General features: G+C 41.6%; 1 protein-coding gene across 3 annotated transcripts in view; it reads right to left on the bottom strand.

The window, feature by feature from the left end:
* Nucleotides 1-4,921: 4,921 nt before the first annotated feature.
* Nucleotides 4,922-21,685, bottom strand: part of ABL2 (ABL proto-oncogene 2, non-receptor tyrosine kinase) — a 101,374-nt gene continuing 84,610 nt past the window's right edge. For all 3 annotated transcript variants that reach the window (XM_077453140.1, XM_077453141.1, XM_077453142.1), the window contains exons 7-11: nt 21,021-21,205; nt 20,542-20,694; nt 19,558-19,647; nt 14,225-14,398; nt 4,922-14,071 (exon numbers count right to left, since the gene is read on the bottom strand). In XM_077453140.1, coding sequence (XP_077309266.1) covers nt 12,564-14,071; nt 14,225-14,398; nt 19,558-19,647; nt 20,542-20,694; nt 21,021-21,205 — 2,110 coding nt within the window. In that variant the 3' untranslated portion in view covers nt 4,922-12,563. The remainder of the gene's footprint in view (nt 14,072-14,224; nt 14,399-19,557; nt 19,648-20,541; nt 20,695-21,020; nt 21,206-21,685) is intronic.

Below are 21,685 nucleotides of genomic sequence, written 5' to 3'. Positions count from 1 at the left end.
GTCTCACTAGTGTACCCCTAAATTTAGGGGTGTCTACTTTCCAAAATGGGGTCATTTGGGGGGGGTTTGTGCCATCTTGGCATTTTATGGCCTTCAAAACTGTAACGCCCTTAGAAAGCCTGAAGGCGGTGCTTGGTTTTCGGGGCCCCGTACGCGGCTAGGCTCCCAAAAAGTCCCACATATGTGGTATCCCCGTACTCAGGAGAAGCAGCAGAATTTATTTTGGGGTGTCATTTCACATATGCCCATGGCATGCGTGAGCAATATATCATTTAGTGACAACTTTGTGAAAAAAAAAAAAAAAAGTTTGTAATTTTCCCGCAACTTGTGGCAAAATATAAAATATTCCATGGACTCAACATGCCTCTCAGCAAATAGCTTGGGGTGTCTACTTTCTAAAATGGGGTCATTTGTGGGGGTTTTGTGCCATCTTGGCATTTTATGGCCTTCAAAACTGTAATAGGTAGTGAGGAGTGAAGTCAAATATTTACGCCCTTAGAAAGCCTGAAGGCGGTGCTTGGTTTTCGGGGCCCCGTACGCGGCTAGGCTCCCAAAAAGTCCCACATATGTGGTATCCCCGTACTCAGGAGAAGCAGCAGAATTTATTTTGGGGTGTCATTTCACATATGCCCATGGCATGTGTGAGCAATATATCATTTAGTGACAACTTTGTGAAAAAAAAAAAAAAAAAAAAAAAGTTTGTAATTTTCCCGCAACTTGTGGCAAAATATAAAATATTCCATGAACTCAACATGCCTCTCAGCAAATAGCTTGGGGTGTCTACTTTCTAAAATGGGGTCATTTGTGGGGGTTTTGTGCCATCTTGGCATTTTATGGCCTTCAAAACTGTAATAGGTAGTGAGAAGTGAACTCAAAAATTTACGCCCTTAGAAAGCCTGAAGGCGGTGCTTGGTTTTCGGGGCCCCGTACGCGGCTAGGCTCCCAAAAAGTCCCACATATGTGGTATCCCCGTACTCAGGAGAAGCAGCAGAATTTATTTTGGGGTGTCATTTCACATACGCCCATAGCATGTGTGAGCAATATATCATTTAGTGACAACTTTGTGTAAAAAAAAAAAAAAAAATTTTTTTTTTGTCATTATTCAATCGCTTGAGGCAAAAAAATAAAATATTCAATGGGCTCAACATGCCTCTTATCAATTTCCTTAGGGGGTCTACTTTCCAAAATGGGGTCATTTGGGGGGGTTTTGTACTGCCCTGCCATTTTAGCACCTCAAGAAATGAGATAGGCAGTCGTAAACTAAAAGCTGCGTAAATTCCAGAAAACGTACCTTAGTTTGTAGATGTGACAACTTTTGCGCAAACCAATAAATATACAATTATTGACTTTTTTTTTTACCAAAGACATGTGGCTGAATACATTTTGGCCTAAATGTATGACTAAAATTGAGTTTATTGGATTTTTCTAATAACAAAAAGTAGAAAATATCATTTTTTTTCAAAATTTGCGGTCTTTTTACGTTTATATCGCAAAAAATAAAAATCGCAGAGGCAATCAAATACCATCAAAAGAAAGCTCTATTTGTGGGAAGAAAAGGACGCAAATTTTGTTTGGGTACAACATTGCATGACCGCGCAATTACCAGTTAAAGCAGCGCAGTGCCAAAGTGTAAAAAGACCTCTGGTCATTTACCAGCAAAATGGTCCGGTCTGAAAGTGGTTAATGACTAGTGGGTTTTTAATTTTTTGCGTTATAAATAAAAAAAAAAACATAAATTTTGTGGGGAAAAAAAATGCCTCTCTTTGTCATAAAATTTAGGAAATTAATTTTTCTTGATGAATTTTGGCCAAAATTTATACTGCTACATAGCTTTGGTAAAAAAAAAAAAAAAAAAAACCCAATTAGTGTATATTATTTGGTCTTTGTGAAAGTTAGAGTCTACAAACTATGGTGGCAATCACTGAAAATTGATCACATCTGATCAGGCCTTCAGTACATCAGGTGTATCTAATTTCTTGAGACACCAAAGGTCCGGTTCACACTGAGGCAGCACGACTGCCTCAGGCGACCCAGACACGACCGCTGCAGCGACTTGCAAAACGACTTCTGTATAGAAGTCAATGCAAGTTGCCTCAAGTCGCCCCCAAAGTCATACAAGAACCCTTTTCTAAGTCGGAGCGACTTATTGCTGTTGCTCAGATTAGAACGGTTCCAGTTTTTTTACAAAATTGTCAGATCATCAGGTTATTTCTCACACAGCATATGCATACAACAAATTGCACCTCAAACTACATTCTGCTACTCTTCCCAAGTATGGCGATTCCACATGTCTTACACAGCCTGGCCATATACAAAGGCCCAACATTTAAGTAGCACCTTCAGGTGTTCTATGAGCATAAATAACACATCTCATTTCTCAACCACCTACTACATTTTTTTAAGGCCCTGGAGCACTAGGCAATGGAAATGCCAACAAAATGACCCAATTTTGGAAAGCAAACCCCAACGTATAATCTAGGAGGCATAATGTGTCTTTTGAACAGTTCATTTTTTTTTCCAGAAGTTTTTGGAAAATGTGTAAAAAAAATAAATAAAAAAACAACTTTTTTTTTTTTTAACACAAAGTTGTAAATTTATAAACTATTTATAGCACATAGCATGTATATAGCAAAAATTACACCCCAAAACACAGTCTGCTACTCTTCCTGAGTATGGCGATACCACATGTGAGACTTTTACACAGCCTGGCCACATACAGAAGCCCAACATTGAAGTAGTACCTTCAGGCATTCTAGGAGCATAAATTAAACATCACATTTCATTTCTACCATCGCACTTTTGAAGATTCTTGAGCACCAGGACAGTGGAATTACCCACAAAATGACCCGATTTTGGAAATCAAACACCCCAACGTATATTCTATGAGGCATGGGCTGCAGATACAGTGCCTTGCGAAAGTATTCGGCCCCCTTGAACTTTTCAACCTTTTGCCACATTTCAGGCTTCAAACAAAGATATAAAATTTAAATTTTTTGTGAAGAATCAACAACAAGTGGGACACAATTGTGAAGTGGAACAAAATCCATTGGATATTTTAAACTTTAGCAAATAAAAAACTGAAAAGTGGTGCGTGCAAAATTATTCGGCCCCTTTACTTTCAGTGCAGCAAACTCACTCCAGAAGTTTAGCAAGGATCTCTGAATGATCCAATGTTGTCCTAAATGACTGATGGTGATAAATAGAATCCACCTGTGTGTAATCAAGTCTCTGTATAAATGCACCTGCTCTGTGATAGTCTCAGGGTTCTGTTGAAAGCGCAGAGAGCATCATGAAGACCAAGGAACACACCAGGCAGGTCCGTAATACTGTTGTGGAGAAGTTTAAAGCCGGATTTGGATACAAAAAGATTTCCCAAGCTTTAAACATCCCAAGGAGCACTGTGCAAGCGATCATTTTGAAATGGGAGTATCAGACCACTGCAAATCTACCAAGACCTGGCTGTCCCTCAACTTTCAGCTCAGACAAGGAGAAGACTGATCAGAGATGCAGCCAAGAGGCCCATAATCACTCTGGATGAACTGCAGAGAACTACAGCTGAGGTGGGAGAGTCTGTCCATAGGACAACAATCAGTCATACACTGCACAAATCTGGCCTTTATGGAAGAGTGGCAAGAAGAAAGCAATTTCTCAAAGATATCCATAAAAAGTCTCGTCTAAAGTTTGCCACAAGCCACCTGAGAGACACACCAAACATGTGGAAGAAGGTGCTCTGGTCACATGAAACCAAATCGAACTTTTTGCCCACAATGCAAAAATGATATGTTTGCCGTAAAAGCAACACAGCTCATCACCCTCAACACACCATCCCCACTGTCAAACATGGTGGTGGCAGCATCATGGTTTGGGCCTGCTTTTCTTCAGCAGGGACAGGGAAGATGGTTAAAATTGAGGGGGACGATGGATACAGCCAAATACAGCACCATTCTGGATGAAAACCTGTTGGAGTCTGCAAAAGACCTAAAACTGGGACGGAGATTTATCTTGCAACAAGACAATGATCCCAAACATACAGCAAAATCTACTTAGGAATGGTTCACAAATAAACGTATCCAGGTGTTAGAATGGTCAAGTCAAAGTCCAGACCTGAATCCAATCGAGAATCTGTGGAAAGAGCTGAAAACTGCTGTTCACAAACGCTCTCCATCCAACCTCACTGAGCTCGAGCTGTTTTGCAAGGAAGAATGGGCAAGAATTTCAGTCTCTCGATGTGCAAAACTGATAGAGACATACCCCATGCGACTTGCAGCTGTAATCGCAGCAAAAGGTGGCTCTACAAAGTATTAAAGCAAGGGGGCCGAATAATTTTGCACGCACCACTTTTTAGTTTTTATTAGTTAAAAAAGTTTCAAAAATCCAATAGATTTCGTTCCACTTCACAATTGTGTCCCACTTGTTGGTGATTCTTCACAAAAAATAAAATTTTTATATCTTTATGTTTGAAGCCTGAAATGTGGCAAAAGGTTGAAAAGTTCAACAGGGCCGAATACTTTCACAAGGCACTGTAGGTACTCGGGTAACTTGATGGGCTGCTGATAGGTACTCTGATGGGCTACAGATAGATACTCGGGGACTCTGATGGGCTGGTGACTGGTATTCAGGTACTCTGATGGGCTGGTGACAGGTACTCTGTACTCATATGAACTGGGACAGGTACTCAGATGGGTGGTGACAGGTCTTCTTTATGTGGGGGAGGGAGGAATCCATGTGATTAGTGTACACTGTAAGAGATGTTACCGCAATCTCCTTCTCACACACGTTTGGTGTGTGAAGAGGAGAACCCGGTAACATCTCTTATACTGCTTTGTATTTACATTTAGTGATCGGCTGTGAAAGGATCGAGCCCTTCTTACTTCAATTCAAAACATAATGAAAATGCAATTTAAGAATGAAACAACCCACAAAAAAGCAGAGGCTTCAAGTTTATTTGCGATAAAATATTGCAACATCCTTTTCTCTTTTTTTTTTTGTCCTTTTTCTTAAAAATAACAAAAGATATATAACATGGCATCCATTCAAGGGGTCACATTCACATCACATGTAACACTGTTAGCCGTTCACAGTCAAAAAATAAACCAGTGAGAATTAAATAAAAACAGCAACATAACAAAATATATTACAAGAACTGTAGAAAAAAAAAAAAAAAACAACAACACTTATGGATGGTGGGGGGGATGCGTGACAGAGGTGTGCATTGCCAGAAATCCCAGAGAACAAATGGTCTTAAAGTCAAGCATGAATTGTAATGATCCTTAGCAAGCATTGCTGGAACTAATGATTTGAGTGGTAGAGAGGGAGGAAGACACTGAACGTTGGTAGACAATATCTAGTAGCAGTAAATTGTCACATTCAACTGGACTTGTTCTGGAAAGTTAAACAAGTCTGTAGCTTATCCAGGCCAGTTCTTAATTTCCAATGCAAGTCCCATTAGCTTGGTTAAGCTACTAAACAAGTCCAGTTGAAGGTAACTTACTACCAGATATACCATGACCTGGATAAATGAGAACCTTCAGACGTACCTGGTAGACAATAGTTTCTTAAAGAAAATCCTTGTCAAGGAGGAAACCGCTAAAAGCATAAGCTGTTAGCACACGCCTTTCTACGAGTCTATTGCCTTCAGTGGTGCCAAGAGCTGCCTTGAAGTCTCTCTTCTTTGTCCCAATGGAAAATACCACATTCCACAATGTAGTGCCCAGCACCTGAGTGACCTATCAGCAAGGCAGAAGCATGCTTATCGCTATACAAATAGTGACCCAAACTGTCAGCACAAGTTTAATCAATGGAGGAGAGCAGGCTTAGTTCCCAGCAGGGCCAGAAAACTTACTATGCTGTGCTCTCATTCTTAGTGTCGTCAGTTTTCAATAGGAAAGCACAGGGACTGCCAGGAACACCAGAGATTTCATACAAATAAAACAATAAGAGGAGAACAGCATACTTTTTCATGGGTAATATATTAACACCAACACCTTAATGCACCAAGCGTTTTTTTTCTGCTGCTCCTAGATGCGCTGGCAGTGTTTTTTTTTTCTTTTTTTCTGCCTCTAAACACCTCTGTGTGCATAGACACATGGGCTAACATGGAGGGGAGGTAGAAAAAAATGAAAACCGGGAGAGCATGGTAAAAGAATGTGCATGGAGCCAAAATGTTCATTTGCATACCCGCTTCATTAGGGCTCTTGGACGTTCTGAAGGGGAAGACCGGTTTAACATCAGCAGTTTTTCCATACTTGCCAAAGGTTTTCTTTAATCAGAACTTGCATGAAAACAACCATCAGTGTTTTTGGTGAAGAGTGCTTGGATCTAGACGCTCTTAGTGAAGAGTACTTGGATCTATACGCTCTTAGCACAAATACTGGGGAACTTGGTAGATGGTTCAAATTCCTTTCAGGTACCCACTTAAAAGGATAGGTCTGATGGAGTGTACTTAGACAAATTGTTCAACAACGGGCCAAATGCCCTCACAACAAAAACGCCTTTGTTGCTTTTATTTATTTATTTTTTTGCTTCCAGAGCCCGTGTGATCCTAGCCTCCTATGAAAGCTGGCTTCTACCGGGAACTCCTTTGATGCAGATTCTATGACAAACTCCCCTCCACAGACATGGCAAAAAGAAGATTTGTCCAAAGTTTTTTTGCAAAACTTCAGAGGCAGGAAGGGCACAGAGGAATAATTTCCCCTAGCTTTCTGAACATTCAAGTATGGCACCTCCAGAATACAATTTTCCCTTGGAAGTCAAGGCATGCGCAGAAGCACATGGTGGCAATAGCAACTCCGATATGAAGGTATATTAAGATGGAGAGAGACCAAAAATTAAGATTTTTTTTTTACATGATCTGTTTAGACGATTGTCTAAAATTTTCAGCCTAATCTTATCACAGGGCCAAAAGCAATGATGAGTAGAACTCACGGCAACCAGCTTTAGCAGCTATGAGTGTGTACATTCTAAAGAACTTATGGCAAATAAGTCATTATGGTTTACAGAAATGTCTTACAACACGGATGTAAAAAAAAAACACTTAGTGTTCTGTGGGCAAGAGCTTAGTGCTATGTACACCTCCAAAAATTCTCGTAGCAGCCTCATACAGCAAAAATAAACGGGCAGAGCAAAAGAATACTGAATGCTGTAACTTCGTAGATGAGGGGTTTTGGCTCCTAATCAGAGAATTGTATGTACAAAAAGGCAGCAGAGAAGACATTCATGACCTTTAGAGAAAATTTACTGAACTTATAACAAAGGCAAAACTGGTTGTTGCCCAACTATATTCGTCAATAATGAGCTGGAGAAAAAATATCTGGTTACTATGGGTATCTCCATGTTTACACAACTTTTCTCAGGCGCAAATGTTCATAAATTCTTGCCTATAAGGCCAAGTAATCAGGAACTGGGATTTGAGCTTTCGCCAGTGCAAGATAGAAAATGAAACATTGAATTGGCTGCTGTGGCCAGAACATATACTTTCTTATCTCTAAATTGGTTGTAAACCTCAGTCATGAAATCTGAGCAAAGCAAATATCTGTAGTGTTTACTTATCTCTCTCCAAAGCTCTAAGTGTTATTTCTCTCTGGTGTTTCGTTCCTCTGTTATCAGCATGAGTCACTTCCGAGACCTTTTGCCGACACAAGATAAAATTTGTGTAAGGGAGGGAACTCAGCACACAGCTTGTCTATTTACAACACAGTTCTTCCGCTGTGCGTGGGGGGGTTCCTTTCCTCCATTCGGCTCTCACACACTGTAACTGCAGCCTCTCAGCCCCCTTCTCTGTGCTCCTGATAGATGAAGGGTTTTAACATATTTCTGCCCATTTGAAGGGGTGAAGGGATGCAGATAAACAGGTAGAACTTACGTAGGAGGATTTATTTAACCCTTTAACGTTCTAAGTCTAGTACACACTACTAGTTTTTTTTTACTAAGTCTACCAAACGGTGGAGCAGAACGTTAAAGGGTTAATCTTGGTGGATTCATCTGAGGCTGTTCACTTCTCTGGGTATATGTGAGGGTTTACAACCACTTTAAATTTAAAATTTGGGTGGATGTGAGGATCACATCTTCAGGATAGGAATGAAAAGGGTTCTCAACTGCTCATTCACAAAGGAGTGCAGGCGCAGCATGTACAGCACACAGATATGCAATATGTGCATTACAAAATGCAATGCAGTTATATCCAACAGCCTATAGCATTACATTCAGGTCCCCTAAATATTAGGTGCCATTTGTGTATGGAGATATGTAGTGTGATGAGAACTGTGTCTCTGGTACTGTCCAAATTAAAATAAAGTGTTCTAAATAAAAGGTGCATTCGCCAAGTCCTATCTTTGCACATACACTATCAACTCTGTTATAAGATAAATTCAGTTGTTTGGAAAGGTACGAGGGTCAGGACTGACGCAATCTTTAGATTGAATAAGCCACCAGTGCCTTATGTCTTCTGAGAATTCAGGCCTTAATATCCCAGAACCCAAGTCCATCCAGCAGCTGCAATCTTTAAAATGCAGTCTTGGACCCCCATGAGCTAACTAAAAACGCAGCAAGAGACTCCTTCCTTTGGATTAGCTGTGGTGATAAGAACTCACCAATGCAAGTAGAAAAAGAGAATAAGAGAGAAAGAGGAGGAAGAAAGACCAAGAGGAGGAGAGGTAAAAATAAAATAAAAAGCTAGGGTGTGATATGTGCCAGTCATTTTTTTTAGATGGAATGACCCTTTAAAATTCAACCTGCTAGCAAACCTATTTTTAAAAAAAATAAGAGGTCTGCTACATTCAAACCTTTTCTTCTAGAAATGCTAATTAATTGGCTATTATTCTGACCTTGGGGCTTTACTCTTTCCCAATATGCATATATGGAGAATGAGAAGAAAAGTCAGAAGTCCTTCTCTGCATACTTGTTCAGAGTCATTGACTCAAAGTCCTTAAACAAGGTTAGCATGAAGCCAGATAAGGAGCATTTGAAGAAAGAGGTCCAGCTATTTCAGCCCCGTATAACCATCATAACAGGCTTACAAGCATTTAATAGCACCTACCAATGAATAACAGTTTACGGTGGGGCAATACAAAACGGTTCCTATGCAAGACATTTTGATAACTTAGGCCCATATTTCAAAGCCAATGCAGGTGATCACAATAGTGTAATACATGCAATTAACACGCTAGTGAATGAATGCACCCATTATTTTTGCAAGCAGCACTTGAGTGCAGACAGCCAGAGACATACTCTGCTGGTTTCTTTGCCAATCTGTCCGGCTAGTGGTAACCTGCCACAGCTGTGACGCTCATCCATTGCTTGACACTACCACCAACTGACTCTTAGAAGAGTTAGCTCCGAGGGCACCTGTCTGTTACTCTGCATGATGCCCTTCATCAAACAACCAATGCTTCCAGGAATCTGCTAACCGCAGACAGTAGCACTGGATGGGAGAGCCTCAGCTGTGACAGGAAACAGCTATTCGGACAGGTTTCTTCCAACATAATCTCTCCGTCAAAGGCTCCAGTTATGTCAATATTCCAGTACTGCCCAGAAAGAGCATTTGCATTCCAGACCACTGTAATCATCAACCGTACTTTTATAGACATTATAACCGTGACCACAATACGTCCATATACATATTCTGCAGAATATTCTTTAAAGAGAAAGCATGTCCCAAGTGAGATTAAATATATCCTTCTCTATACAAAATCTTGAAGAAGAAGAAAAAAAAAACACTAACAGCTAATGAGTTGAGTGGCATTTGCCAGTGTGTTTTGTGAATGTGTTCAAGTGTTCCAATTCAGGCGTGTACTGCCTATTGTTGGCGATTGGCAGTCATGATGCATTGTGGGACAGAGAATGCATAGCCTAACCACAGCCACATGCTGGGATGTCAATGACTTGTGGGGACAGTTACATGGAATTTCCACATCAAGCGAGCAAGAGCACTTTTTACTTTAAACCTTTGCATGGTACCACATAAAGTTATATATGACTGAGTCATTAAAACTACCCAGAGGCAGTGTTTAATGTTACTAAGGGGTGTAATTCACCAGCAGAAGCAGCAGCTAGTCACCGGGTTGAATTAACTGACAACAAATTTGTACAATTACTAATAGAGGCATCTCTATCATGTTTTTCTGTGATGTTTCTTGATTGTAATAATTTGGTAGATAGTAATAGTGTACCTTAAAAGGGTCACAAGGGGGTGCCAACTAAGTACTAAATAACAAATACTGCACTTAGTTGGCACCCCCTTGTGTTCTCAGAGTTTGCTCCTGATGAGGTGGTGCAGCCTGTATTATCTCATGAATTTCAAATGCTACATGAATGGACTTTACTTCAATTCAGAGAATGTTATTTTCATTGTAAGTGTGCCATTCCCTATTGATATTGTTTACTTATACTTTAGGGGGGTCTTACATGTGGATAATTTATTCATACCAGTTTTGTGGCCATATAATAACACTGCACATTGCTGAGCGCCAAAGCTAGAGGGGTAAGGGCCTTGTAGCAAATGTTGGATTACAGCTGCTAACCCTCAAACTTTACTGCAATGCTGTGTGTGTGTAAGCTACAGGGCCAGCAAAGCTACAGTATGACCACCCCCCCCCCCCCCCCCACTATGCAAGCTCTACAATTAGGCTTGAAATAAGACCCAAGCCAAGCGATGCATTTGAAAGTGTAGCTGTACCATCCCTTTAGATCCCACATACCTACATGGTGCAAACTGCATACACAGAAGGGCACTGTGCCATGAGAACAAGCCACTTCTTTCTCTCCTATCTACACCTATCCTACAAACATTACAACACAAAGCCGTGCATTAAATATGGCAGGGAATTTGTTTTGTTGCTTCACTAACGCACAGCCAACTGAAACTTTTTTCTGAGAAAGATGGAATACCTGCATTAAGACAGCCACAGTTCAAATCATGTATGTGCAGGCTGAAGGTACTCAAGTTGATCAATCAACTTGCTTACAACCATCCGGTCAGATTTCACATGCGACTATTGTTAGAGGCTGTTATAGCCACTAGCCATAATCACCGTGTTCTCCTGGCAGGGACCGATTTCTTTGCCGGGAAAACACAATGGCTCCGTGGGATAGATTCCCCCCATCAACACTGACTGTGTTGATAGGGAATGGTAGAAATTTTCTTTCCTGCAACCAATGGTTGCAAGAAAGAAAATCGCCGCATCGATGGCTGGCTTTACATTGAATAACTGGGTTTCGCAAGATTTATGGGCGATTGCATATTTTTGTTTTTATAAAACCAGGCAGAATGTGGTACTTTGCACTGTGTGCAAGCACAGATTAGCTGCACATAGTGCATTCTTGTCCATATACACTAATAGTCACACTAGTTTCTTGGCAAATGGCTATGAAATCTGCAGCCTAACAGCAATAGGATAATAAGTTCAAGCAAGCCCAATGGTCACCATAGACTGTCCATAAGTCACAGCCCTTAGGCTTAGATTTCTGGCTGACTACACTGTGTACGTAGATGGGCATTCATTTATGGAAGTCACTGAATGGGCTGTTGTAGTGATCCACTTCTACCATATTAGCCAACACCACCATCTAAAAATACCTTACCTCCCAATGCCAACTGCAATTCTGATAAACAAGGTACAAGACACTGAAAGTAGAACTATAGGCAAAACTTTACATTTTTCATTTTGGATAGAGTAAGGTAGAGTTATAACCCCTATAAGGTTTATTTTTGCCATCTTTGTCCCATTGGGAGATTCACCTTCAATTCACTTCCTGTCCCATAGCTAAAACAGGAAGTGAGAGGAAATCCCTGCTAATTGAGGGAGTTTTCCACAGGTCACCAGAACTAGTATCTCCATTGGAAGATTACTCCTCTATTACTTTTCTGGGGACATTCCAAAATTTTAGATTTTCCTTTACTTACACTTTGAATAATAATCGTAAACAGGACTAAGAGAGGGTGAATCTCCCTAACAAGGACACAGACTGCAATAAAAATTGGTAGGTGTTCCAATTCCTCTTTCCAAAAACGTAAAAAAAAAAAATGCCTTTAGTTATACATTAAGTGACAAAATTAATTTGAGCCTGTCACATTTTAAAGATTTGGCTTACATCATGCCCAGGGGCTCCTTCATAACATTCAAAGACTGCCATCTTTCCTACCAAACAGCAAGACTGTGGTACATAACGAAACTAAAAAAATAAAAAAGCTCACTTTATTTTTGGACCCAGTTAGGATGGAGAAATCTCCATTTGAGAACACTATTTAAACCTGAGATGTAAAAAAAAAAAAAAAAAAAAAAAAAAAAAAAAGCAAAAGCAGAAATGAAAAAATAAAAAATAAAATAAGAAAAATGAATGTGGTGCCTTTAGTGTTAAAAAAACATGTTCTACTGGACTATAGTGTTTGGTTAAATTTCCCAGCAATTAGATTTTTTAGAAACAGAGGTCTAACCCTTTTACTGACTCCTCCAACACTAAATCTGTCACACACTGGTCACTGCATCCCAACAGAGGTGGTCATTTGATGGTGTTTGGGGTGATCAGTAAGAAATGCCTCCTGAATATGTCAGCAGAACCACGATTAGCTACCTCTGCACTACATCACTGATCTCCTGTACACAGGACAGCAAGTTATTTAGTACAGGGTTTGAGCCATGAGAAGCAGCTGCTGCCCCGCCCCCTACAGAAGACACCTGCAGCTCCTGCAGGCTGACCTCTAAACGACTGACTGCCTCGCGGAAGGCAAATTTGTTTCGCGTTTGGGGGATAGAGTCCACATATCCAGTGCAGTAGTCCAGAAGCTGATGGCCTGTGTCCACTAGCTGGCTGTTGGGTTGGGGCTGTGCTAGAGCAGTGGACAGCATTCCAGCACACTGCAACAGGGCCTCTTTGCTTATTTTTTCTGCAGGTACTTTCTCAACAGGTTGCTTGGGCTTCCGCAGGGCACCCCTGCCACTTCCAGCTGCTCCATTGGAGAGCTTTCCGCCTTGTGTGACTGGAGGTGGAGGTGGCAGCAAAGGTCGGGCTGGCTTGGACACCCGTTCAGGGACTGGCTGTGCAGATGCAGAGGGGGTTGAGTCATCAGCCGACGATTGCTGGAGGAACCTCAGATTTGGTGGAGGAGGGGGTGCACATTTTGGCTTTAGACGGCGATGAGAAGGACGATCCTTCTCACAGCCAGCTGGCGTGACATGTTCCTGAAGCAATTTAAAGGTGTGACCTAAAGAATCCATTCCAACCAGCTGGCCATCTGTAGATGCATTCTTCGGGGATGGAGAGATGAGAACTGGCACTTTGTGGTTGTGGGCAGCTGCAGGGAAAGAAGAAACAGCACCAGACTGTTTGCTGGGTGATGACCTCTCATCTGCACCTGTTCGTAAACCACCATTTCGTTCATTGCCTCCAGTCCGTGGAAGCATTTTAGGTTTTACTCTGTCCCGGTTTGGCTGAGGGGGTGCTATTTCCAATGCAGTTCTTGGAAGCTCCTGTTGGTTCTCATCTGGTTGAGAAGATACTGAAGCAGCTCGGTCCAACTGGACCTTAGTCCGATGGCAGTTTCTGGGCAGGGTCATTGATATTCTGTCCTGCTCAGGAACAACAGGAGTCATGGAAGAAGTGGAATTGGACCTCGGAAAAGGTTTGGACTGGTCCTCACTGCTCCCCGATTTCCCTGCCCGCAATCCAAATGTCTTTTTTATGAGACGTGGGGTAAAGAACCCAGATATTCCAGTCCAGCCACCACCAACTCCAGCTATTGAGTCTTCTGCAAAACTGCGTTGGGATACTCCTCCATAGCTTTTGTGAGAGCCAGGAGAAGCAGGAGTGTCAATGCCATCAAGGTGTGGAAAAGCAGACAGCTCACCGGTCAGCTCTGGCCTTTTATGAGGCTGGTTCTCCATTTCACGAAATGAGCTGCTGCGTTTTGGAGGCTGTGGAGCACTTTTCTTCTTCATAAAAGAACTGAAGAATCCACCCTTCCGATCACGTGTAAACGTAGTCTCTTTAGAATCACCCAAAAGACTTGGAGATTTGTCCCTCTGCTTGCGGGGAAGGGCAGGAGAGCCAGTGGCTACAGGAGATCCTCGAAGAACTCCTAGAAAGGAAACCAATCAAATTTAAGGAACTGAATACTTTTGAGTGAATTGATCAAGGCTACCCTTTCCCTCTCTAATACTTTACAGCCCAGGCAACTAAACTACTACATTTAAACAGAAAAAGATGTGCATCATATCAGCACCTTCATTACCTGGTGTAGTGCTGGAAGTTGAGTTATCAGATGAATCCCCAGTACCCTCAATATTTTCTTTGTTCTCTGCCTTCTTTTTCAATGTGCGGCATTTTGAGGGCAGCATAGGGAGGCGACTCTGACATGACGTGGATGTGGAGGCAGCAGCATTGCGCCCCAGTTCCTCAGCAACCTCTGCAATATGATCAACAGTGCAGTTATTTGGTTTTTGCAAGGACCCTAACAAAAAGCATATTCACTGCTTGAAGCAAAGATCTATACAAAGCTGACAAGCTTACACTAACAGTTAGGGTGTTATTCACTTAGATAATGCCTCAAGTTCAGGGTGTTTTTACACTGCCCCGCTGCAGCACAGTGTACCCATGTATTTTGTGCGGATTAGCTGCACTTTGCAATAGATAGACTTCCATCAGGTACCGCAGTTTTCGTGACCTTTCTGAAAGCGCACCTAAAGTCCCCCATGCAGGACTTATGGTGCACTTTCAGAAAACTCACCAAAACTGCGGGACATAATAGAAATCTATGGAAAAATCGCAGCTAACCCACATGAAAGCCTTGGGTACTGCGCTGCGGCCAAAGCACAGAAAATCAGTGTGAAGCCACCCTTAAGGTTAAAAATATAAAATCAATATTCAGACCATATGTCTGCCACTGCAAAAAGGAAATCATTTGAATGTGGGAACCAGTCTAGTCAGCTACTAGCCCATATGTCTCCACAGCAGTCGGGTCGCTCTGCAGTGAATAAAATAACACGTCCTGATGGTACAGAGGCCCGTTTGGCTGGAGATATACTTACATATACACACACACACACACACACACACACACACACACACACACACACACACACATATATATATATATATATATATATATATATATATATATATTTTTTTTTTTTTTTTTAACAGAAACGTTTTTATTGATTAAAACAAAGTAGCAATACAACTTATGCACAACTCTCAATACAAGCACATTCGGTTACAGAATTTAGATCTCCAATCCTAGTGACCACATGCAGGGGACAGGAAAAATAACTCAAATTAAACCGTAATAGAGCGAGCACTCAACCATGGATCCCAGATGCCGCCAAACTTCTTGGGGCATTTCCGCCCCATATATGTAAGCTTATATAGTGGCAGCACCGAGTCCACCATCGAGTGCCACTGGGACATCGTAGGGGGAGAAGAATCCTTCCACATCTGCAAAAGCACTTTCCTAGCATAGAAACATAAATAAAAGAGTAGGAGCCTCTTATATGTAGCCTGCACCACAGTATCCGTGACTCCAAGGAGAAGCACCTTCGGATCCATGGACACTGCGAGACCAGTGACTGCGTTAATTTCCCCCAGTATTTTTTGCCAATAATCTTGGATGATTGAGCATTCCCAAGTAACATGATAGAATGTACCTACTGCCCTCTGGCACTTCGGGCAAAGTTCGGATTGGGCGGGATAGATTCTGGCCAGGCGTTGAGGGGTGTAGTAGGCCCTATGCAAAAATTTTAATTGGATAAACCTATCCCTTGCAGAGATTACCCCAGGAAGGTAACTCTGAAGGGCTGATTCCCACTCCTCCTCCGAGAGGGAAGGGATGTCTCCCTTCCACACAAGGAACAGGGGTGAGTCCCCCCCCGATTTTTCACAGGTGAGGCGTAAATATATGGAAGAGAGAATCCTGTCTACCCCACGAGACATGAGAAACCTCTCTATCCCATGAGGCTCGACTAGTACCCTCCCGGGAAATTGGGCCTGCCAGGCATGTTTCAGCTGAAGGAACCGAAACAGCATCCAGGAGGGAAGGCCATGGGCCTCCCTGAGATCCGGAAAGGGGGTGAGAGACCCCCTAGGCATAATATGAGCAAGGGTAGTGATACCAAATCTAGTCCAGAGTCCGGGGTCTGGGATAGAACCAAAATGCATATATATATATATATATATATATATATATATATATATATATATATATATATATATATATATATATATATACACACACACACACACACACATATATATTTATTCTAGCCTTACATTTACCAGTCAAGACACTGAGGTATACCTTTCTGATTTGATATTCCCTACATTAACTCAGGAACAGGGGGAGGGCTTAGATGCAGATATTACGGAAGATGAGGTTAGGGAGGCAGTAGCGTCTATGGCTAAGGGAAAGGCCTCAGGGCCCGATGGTCTACCCTTGGAAATATATTGCAGGTACCTGGACACTTGCCCCGATTCTGGTCTATTCTACAGCATTCCGAGAGGGGAGACTGCCACCATCTATGTACTCTGCCACGGTGGTCCTTATTCCTAAACCTAAGAATGACCCGGCTGATTGGCTGATACGACGCACAATTTCTTCATTGAATATGGACTATAAAATACTAAGAGATTCTGGCCAAACATCTCAATGCAGTCATTCTTCATATAATTCATCCAGACCAAACTGGCTTTATGCCAGGAAAGTCTACCTCCATTAAAATATGTAGGACGCAACTAATAGCTCAACTTAGAAAGCTTCTGCCTGAGTCTTGTGCGATGGCTTCACTAGACACCGCGAAAGCCTTCGACTCAATAGAATGGCCCTTTCTTATGGCTGCGCTCATTTGGCTTTGGCACTTAATTCCAACAATGGGTCACTATACTTTATAGGCATCCCACGTCTAACCTTTTAGTCAATTGTCTCCTATCCCCATCTATACAGCTTCGAAGAGGTACCCAGGCGGGGTGCCCCCTGTCTCCGCTGTCGTTTGCGGTCGCTATCGAGATGCTGGCACTGAGATTTTGACAGTCTCCTGTCTTTAAAGGCATCACTATGGGTGAGAGAGTAAACACTATAGGACTATACGCAGATGATGATATTTTATATATGCGTGTTACCTCTGCCTCATTAGGAATAGCTCTGCAAATCAAAACAAGACTAATTTGGCACATATTTGGGCCTTAAAATTAACTGGCAGAAGTCCGCCCTGATGCCCTTTTCCTTGCAGACCTTTCCATGCAGTGATCCTCCATGCCCTCTTAAGGTAGTGACCTTGTTTAAATATTTGGGAATCATTAATACTCTGTCTCTTTCAGAGGCTTCCCAAGCGAATCGGCACCCTCTGGTTACCATGATTAAAGCTAAACTGTCTGGGCCAAACTTCCCCTGTCTGTGGCAGGCAGGATTAATCTCATTAAGACGATCATTCTGCCCAAGTGTTTGTATGTGAGAGCTCACATGCCTACCTCAGTACCTAAATTTTTTTTAAAACCCTGGACACGCTACTTATTACCTTTAGTTGGACCACCCATAGGCGGAAACTTAAATTCTCCACTCTGCAGCGCTTTACAGCTGATGCTGGCATGGCCTAACTTATACTATTATTTGGCTGGGCAGCTACGCTATCTGACAGACTGGTTGGGATCGGCTATGTTGGCAGTGGTTTAGTCATATCTTGCATATGTTCTTAGAATCAAACATCTGTTGATAGCACTAGAGGCACCTATGGCCACACTGGGGGAAAGACGTGTACCAATATTGACATTGGCCCATACGGTGTGGAGGGAGACCAAGAAAATGACAAATTTGTAGGGTACTAATGAGGCGCTACCACTCTGGCACAATCCAATGTTCCACTGAAATCAATTCATGGACTCTGGATTCTGGGAGTGTAGGGGAAAGGTTTCTCGGGACAACATCTATGATGAAAAGGTATTGGCTTCTTTTGAGGGATTGCAAAGGAAATATGAATTTCCCCAATCTACCTTTATAGGCATTTACAACTTCGACATGTGCTACATACTCAATTTTGTATTCGTTACACCAACTTGTCCGAATAACCACTGATAGGAGTGTTTCGATCTCAGGGCCCTAGGGGACTTCTCAACTCCGTATCTACATTTACTCTCTGCCACGACTAGTCTCCACTGGAGGTGTGCTGTCTCCGATTAGTCTGATGAGGATTGGAAGGAGGCATGCTCCAGCCATCTATGTGCATCTCCCGCATTGAACAGTAAATTAATCCACCTTTATATGTTACATCAAACATACCTGACCCCGGCCAGACTGCACGCAATGCACCATATACCTACCTCTGCCTGCACTATGTGCACCTGTCCACGTGCGCATTTCACGCATGTTAAGCGGCTCTGTCTAGTTATGGTGAAATACTGGCAACAGCTGACGGAGATATTGTCTGCGGTCTTATCAATTCCTGTTCCATATACCCCACTAGTGTGTCTGCTAGGGGTCCTCGATGAGGAGCAATGGCCAAGACACATTAGGACCATGCTACTGGAGACATTACTTATGGCCCGTAAAGCTGTAGCATTTAAGTGGATCTAGCCCGCACCTCCATCCATACATACATACATGGCTTTTGTTAGTGAATCAGGTATTATTACCCTATGAAAAACTCATATTTGAACACAGGGGATTCCCAACTAAGTATAATATGTGTAAAGCTTGGTGTTATTCTGCCCTTACTTTAACCAACATGTAACTATATCACTAAAAGATTTGAGAAATAGCTATTGTATTTTAGTGTTTCTATGGTGTTTTCTATAACATGGATCAATATGTTGAGAAATGCAGTGTACTTGTAAAGACATTGAAATGTTTGCACTGTAAGATGTACCGCACTGTTATGTTCCCTCATGTTGAGCGCATTTGATAATTGTCTTGGTCATGTACTGCTTTAAATTTTATATATATATATATATATATATTATACACACATATATACACACACACAAAAACACACACACACAGTGTTTCCCCAAAAATAAGCCCAGGTCTTATATTAAATTTTGGCAACAGGGCTAGGGCTTATTTTCGGGGTAGGTCTTACCATGCAATGTGCTGTCTTGTCTCCCTCCCCCCTCTCCCTGCCTGACAGGAATCTCCAGTGTGAACTGAGTTAAAATGCTTGTAAAATACTATAATCCACTGTATTACAGTAGTATATAATGTAAAATGTGTGTGTTTCTGTAATATAATTTAAACAAATACCTTCGTTATTTTGATGTTCTGTGCTTCTGTGACCCACCGGAGCTCACCTCCCCGCATTTATATTACAGAAACACACACATTGTACATTATATACTACTGTAATAGAGTGGATTATATGATTTTACAAGCATTTTAAACTAGGGCTTATATTGCAGCCCTCCTGGAAAATAACAGTAGGTCTTATTTTTGGGGAAACATGGTGTGTGTGTTTATATATATATATATATATATATATATATACACATGCATACACACACACACACACATACATACACACATATACACACACACACATAGGTGTAAAACAGTTTCTTGTTCAGAAACGGATATTAGTCACTTACCTTCATTAATATTGGAATCATGAAACATGGTCTCAAAAGCTTGATGTGTCTCTGCAAAAGAAGGCCTATCAGCCGGATTCCACTGCCAGCCTTAAGGAGTCAAACAAGAGAAAAAAGGGGTTAAAATGGCGGTGGGGGGGGGGGGGGGGGGGGATCAGGGTAATGTATCACTCAGTACTGTGAAGTTATCTTCACAACGACTACCTGAACATTGAACATATGCCAAAAACTTGCTGTACAAACCAAAGCTAGGCTGCTTTTCATTTGGTTACACATAAAGGGTTTGTTCTACAAAAAGACACATCAAATACTCATTTAGATTCTAGGGCTAATTTTTTATTATTTTACATTTATTTTCCTGTAATTTCCTGAGAATGCACTGCATACTAGCACATTATGACAGACTTCCCTTTTAAACTGAGCCATCTAGCGCTGAGCCACACAGGCGTCACGATCACGGCATGGCGCTCACTGCATTCATGGTACACGGAGTGTGGCGAGAACGCAGCGAGCATTGGACACATACAGCGACATTAACTGGAGCCGATGTGAATATCTCCCAAACAGCTAGTGTTTAGGAGATATTCATGGTACTTATAGGCAAAACTTATTATAAGCTTATCTGTAGGTAGAAGTTTTAAATTAGAGTTTACTCCCACTTTAAGCTGGCCATAGATGGACTGATATTTAGGTTAGACCACGCAAATCTCAATGCGTGTGGCTGTCCTCGATTGACATAAACTGATCTTTAGATCGACGTCTGTTGATCAGCAGGCACATACAATCAGCTGCAGCCACTGATCAGTGTATTGCGACAGTGGAGAGTCCTTCTTTCAGACTACAATGTCCAGCAGGGGGTTTTCCTCCATCCACCTTACTTGCGTGGATGCAAGAAAACATCCTTTATTTTTTTATTTTTTTATATAGCCCTCCAGGTGAAAGTGTAACAACATTTACTGAAGACAAGACAAAGGATATACTCACACGCTCTCATCAGCTCATAGACCTTTGGAGGACAACCCTCTGGCTGTTCCATGCGGTAACCTTTCTCCAGCAAGTCATATACCTGAGAAAGGTCAATGCCTGGGTAAGGAGACATTCCATAGGTGGCAATCTCCCAGAGGAGAACTCCAAATGCTGCAGAAAACAGAAGTTGTTAAATTATGTTATGTTTTTGATGTTGTATTCGAGACGTAGTTTACAGTGACATTCCTATAGCATGAAATCATCTAAGGTAACTAGACTTTGGAGGCTTAGATATTGTGAGACAAGGAAATCTTAAATATGCAGTTTCCCAATCAAGATTATATTGGGAGTAGCAAGAACCAAGGCACATGGTAGTTGGATCTATTAACTGTTCTCTCCATGTACATCCTATTTATTCCTGCTTTTTCAGATTAGTCTGCAAAATCAGAATATATAAGAAGTTAGGAAAAGTAATCTACCTAAGCTTTGCTTCTTACCCCAGACATCTGACTTTATAGAGAAAGTGTTGTATGCTAGAGACTCTGGAGCAGTCCATTTTATGGGGAACTTGGCACCAGCATGAGCCGTGTATGTGTCTCCTGTCATGAGCCGAGAGAGCCCAAAATCCGCCACCTTCACTACATGATTCTCGCCAACAAGACAGTTCCTTGCTGCAAGATCCCTAAAGAAAGAAATAGAGAAATATTTAATTTACACAAAAGGAATTTAACCCCTTGAAGAATAAGCCATTTTCCGAAACTTGTTGCTTACAAGTTAGAAATCAGTAATGTTTGCTAGGAAATTACTTAGAACCCCCAAACATCATATTTGTCACACTGTATTTGCACACCAGTCTTTCAAATGCAATTTTTTGGGGAAAAATACACTTTCATGAATTAAAAACAAAAAAACAGTAAAGTTAGCCCAATTTTTTTGTATAATGTAAATGATAATGTTACAGTAAATAGATACCCAACATGTCATGATTTAATATTGCGCACACTTGTGGAACAAACTACCGTACTTAATCTCCATAGGCGATGCTTTAAAAATCTTTAACGGTTACCAATTTCAAATTACAGAGAAGGTCTTGTGCTAGAATTATTGCTCTCGCTCTGATTGCGGCAATACCGCACATGTGTGGTTTGCACATGGTTTACAT

Source organism: Lithobates pipiens, unplaced genomic scaffold (assembly GCF_037356315.1).
Source record: "Lithobates pipiens isolate NorthernLeopardFrog02 unplaced genomic scaffold, aLitPip1_a1.2 Scaffold_23, whole genome shotgun sequence".
Lineage (NCBI taxonomy): Eukaryota > Metazoa > Chordata > Amphibia > Anura > Ranidae > Lithobates > Lithobates pipiens.
This window is presented reverse-complemented; position numbering and strand designations above follow the sequence as displayed.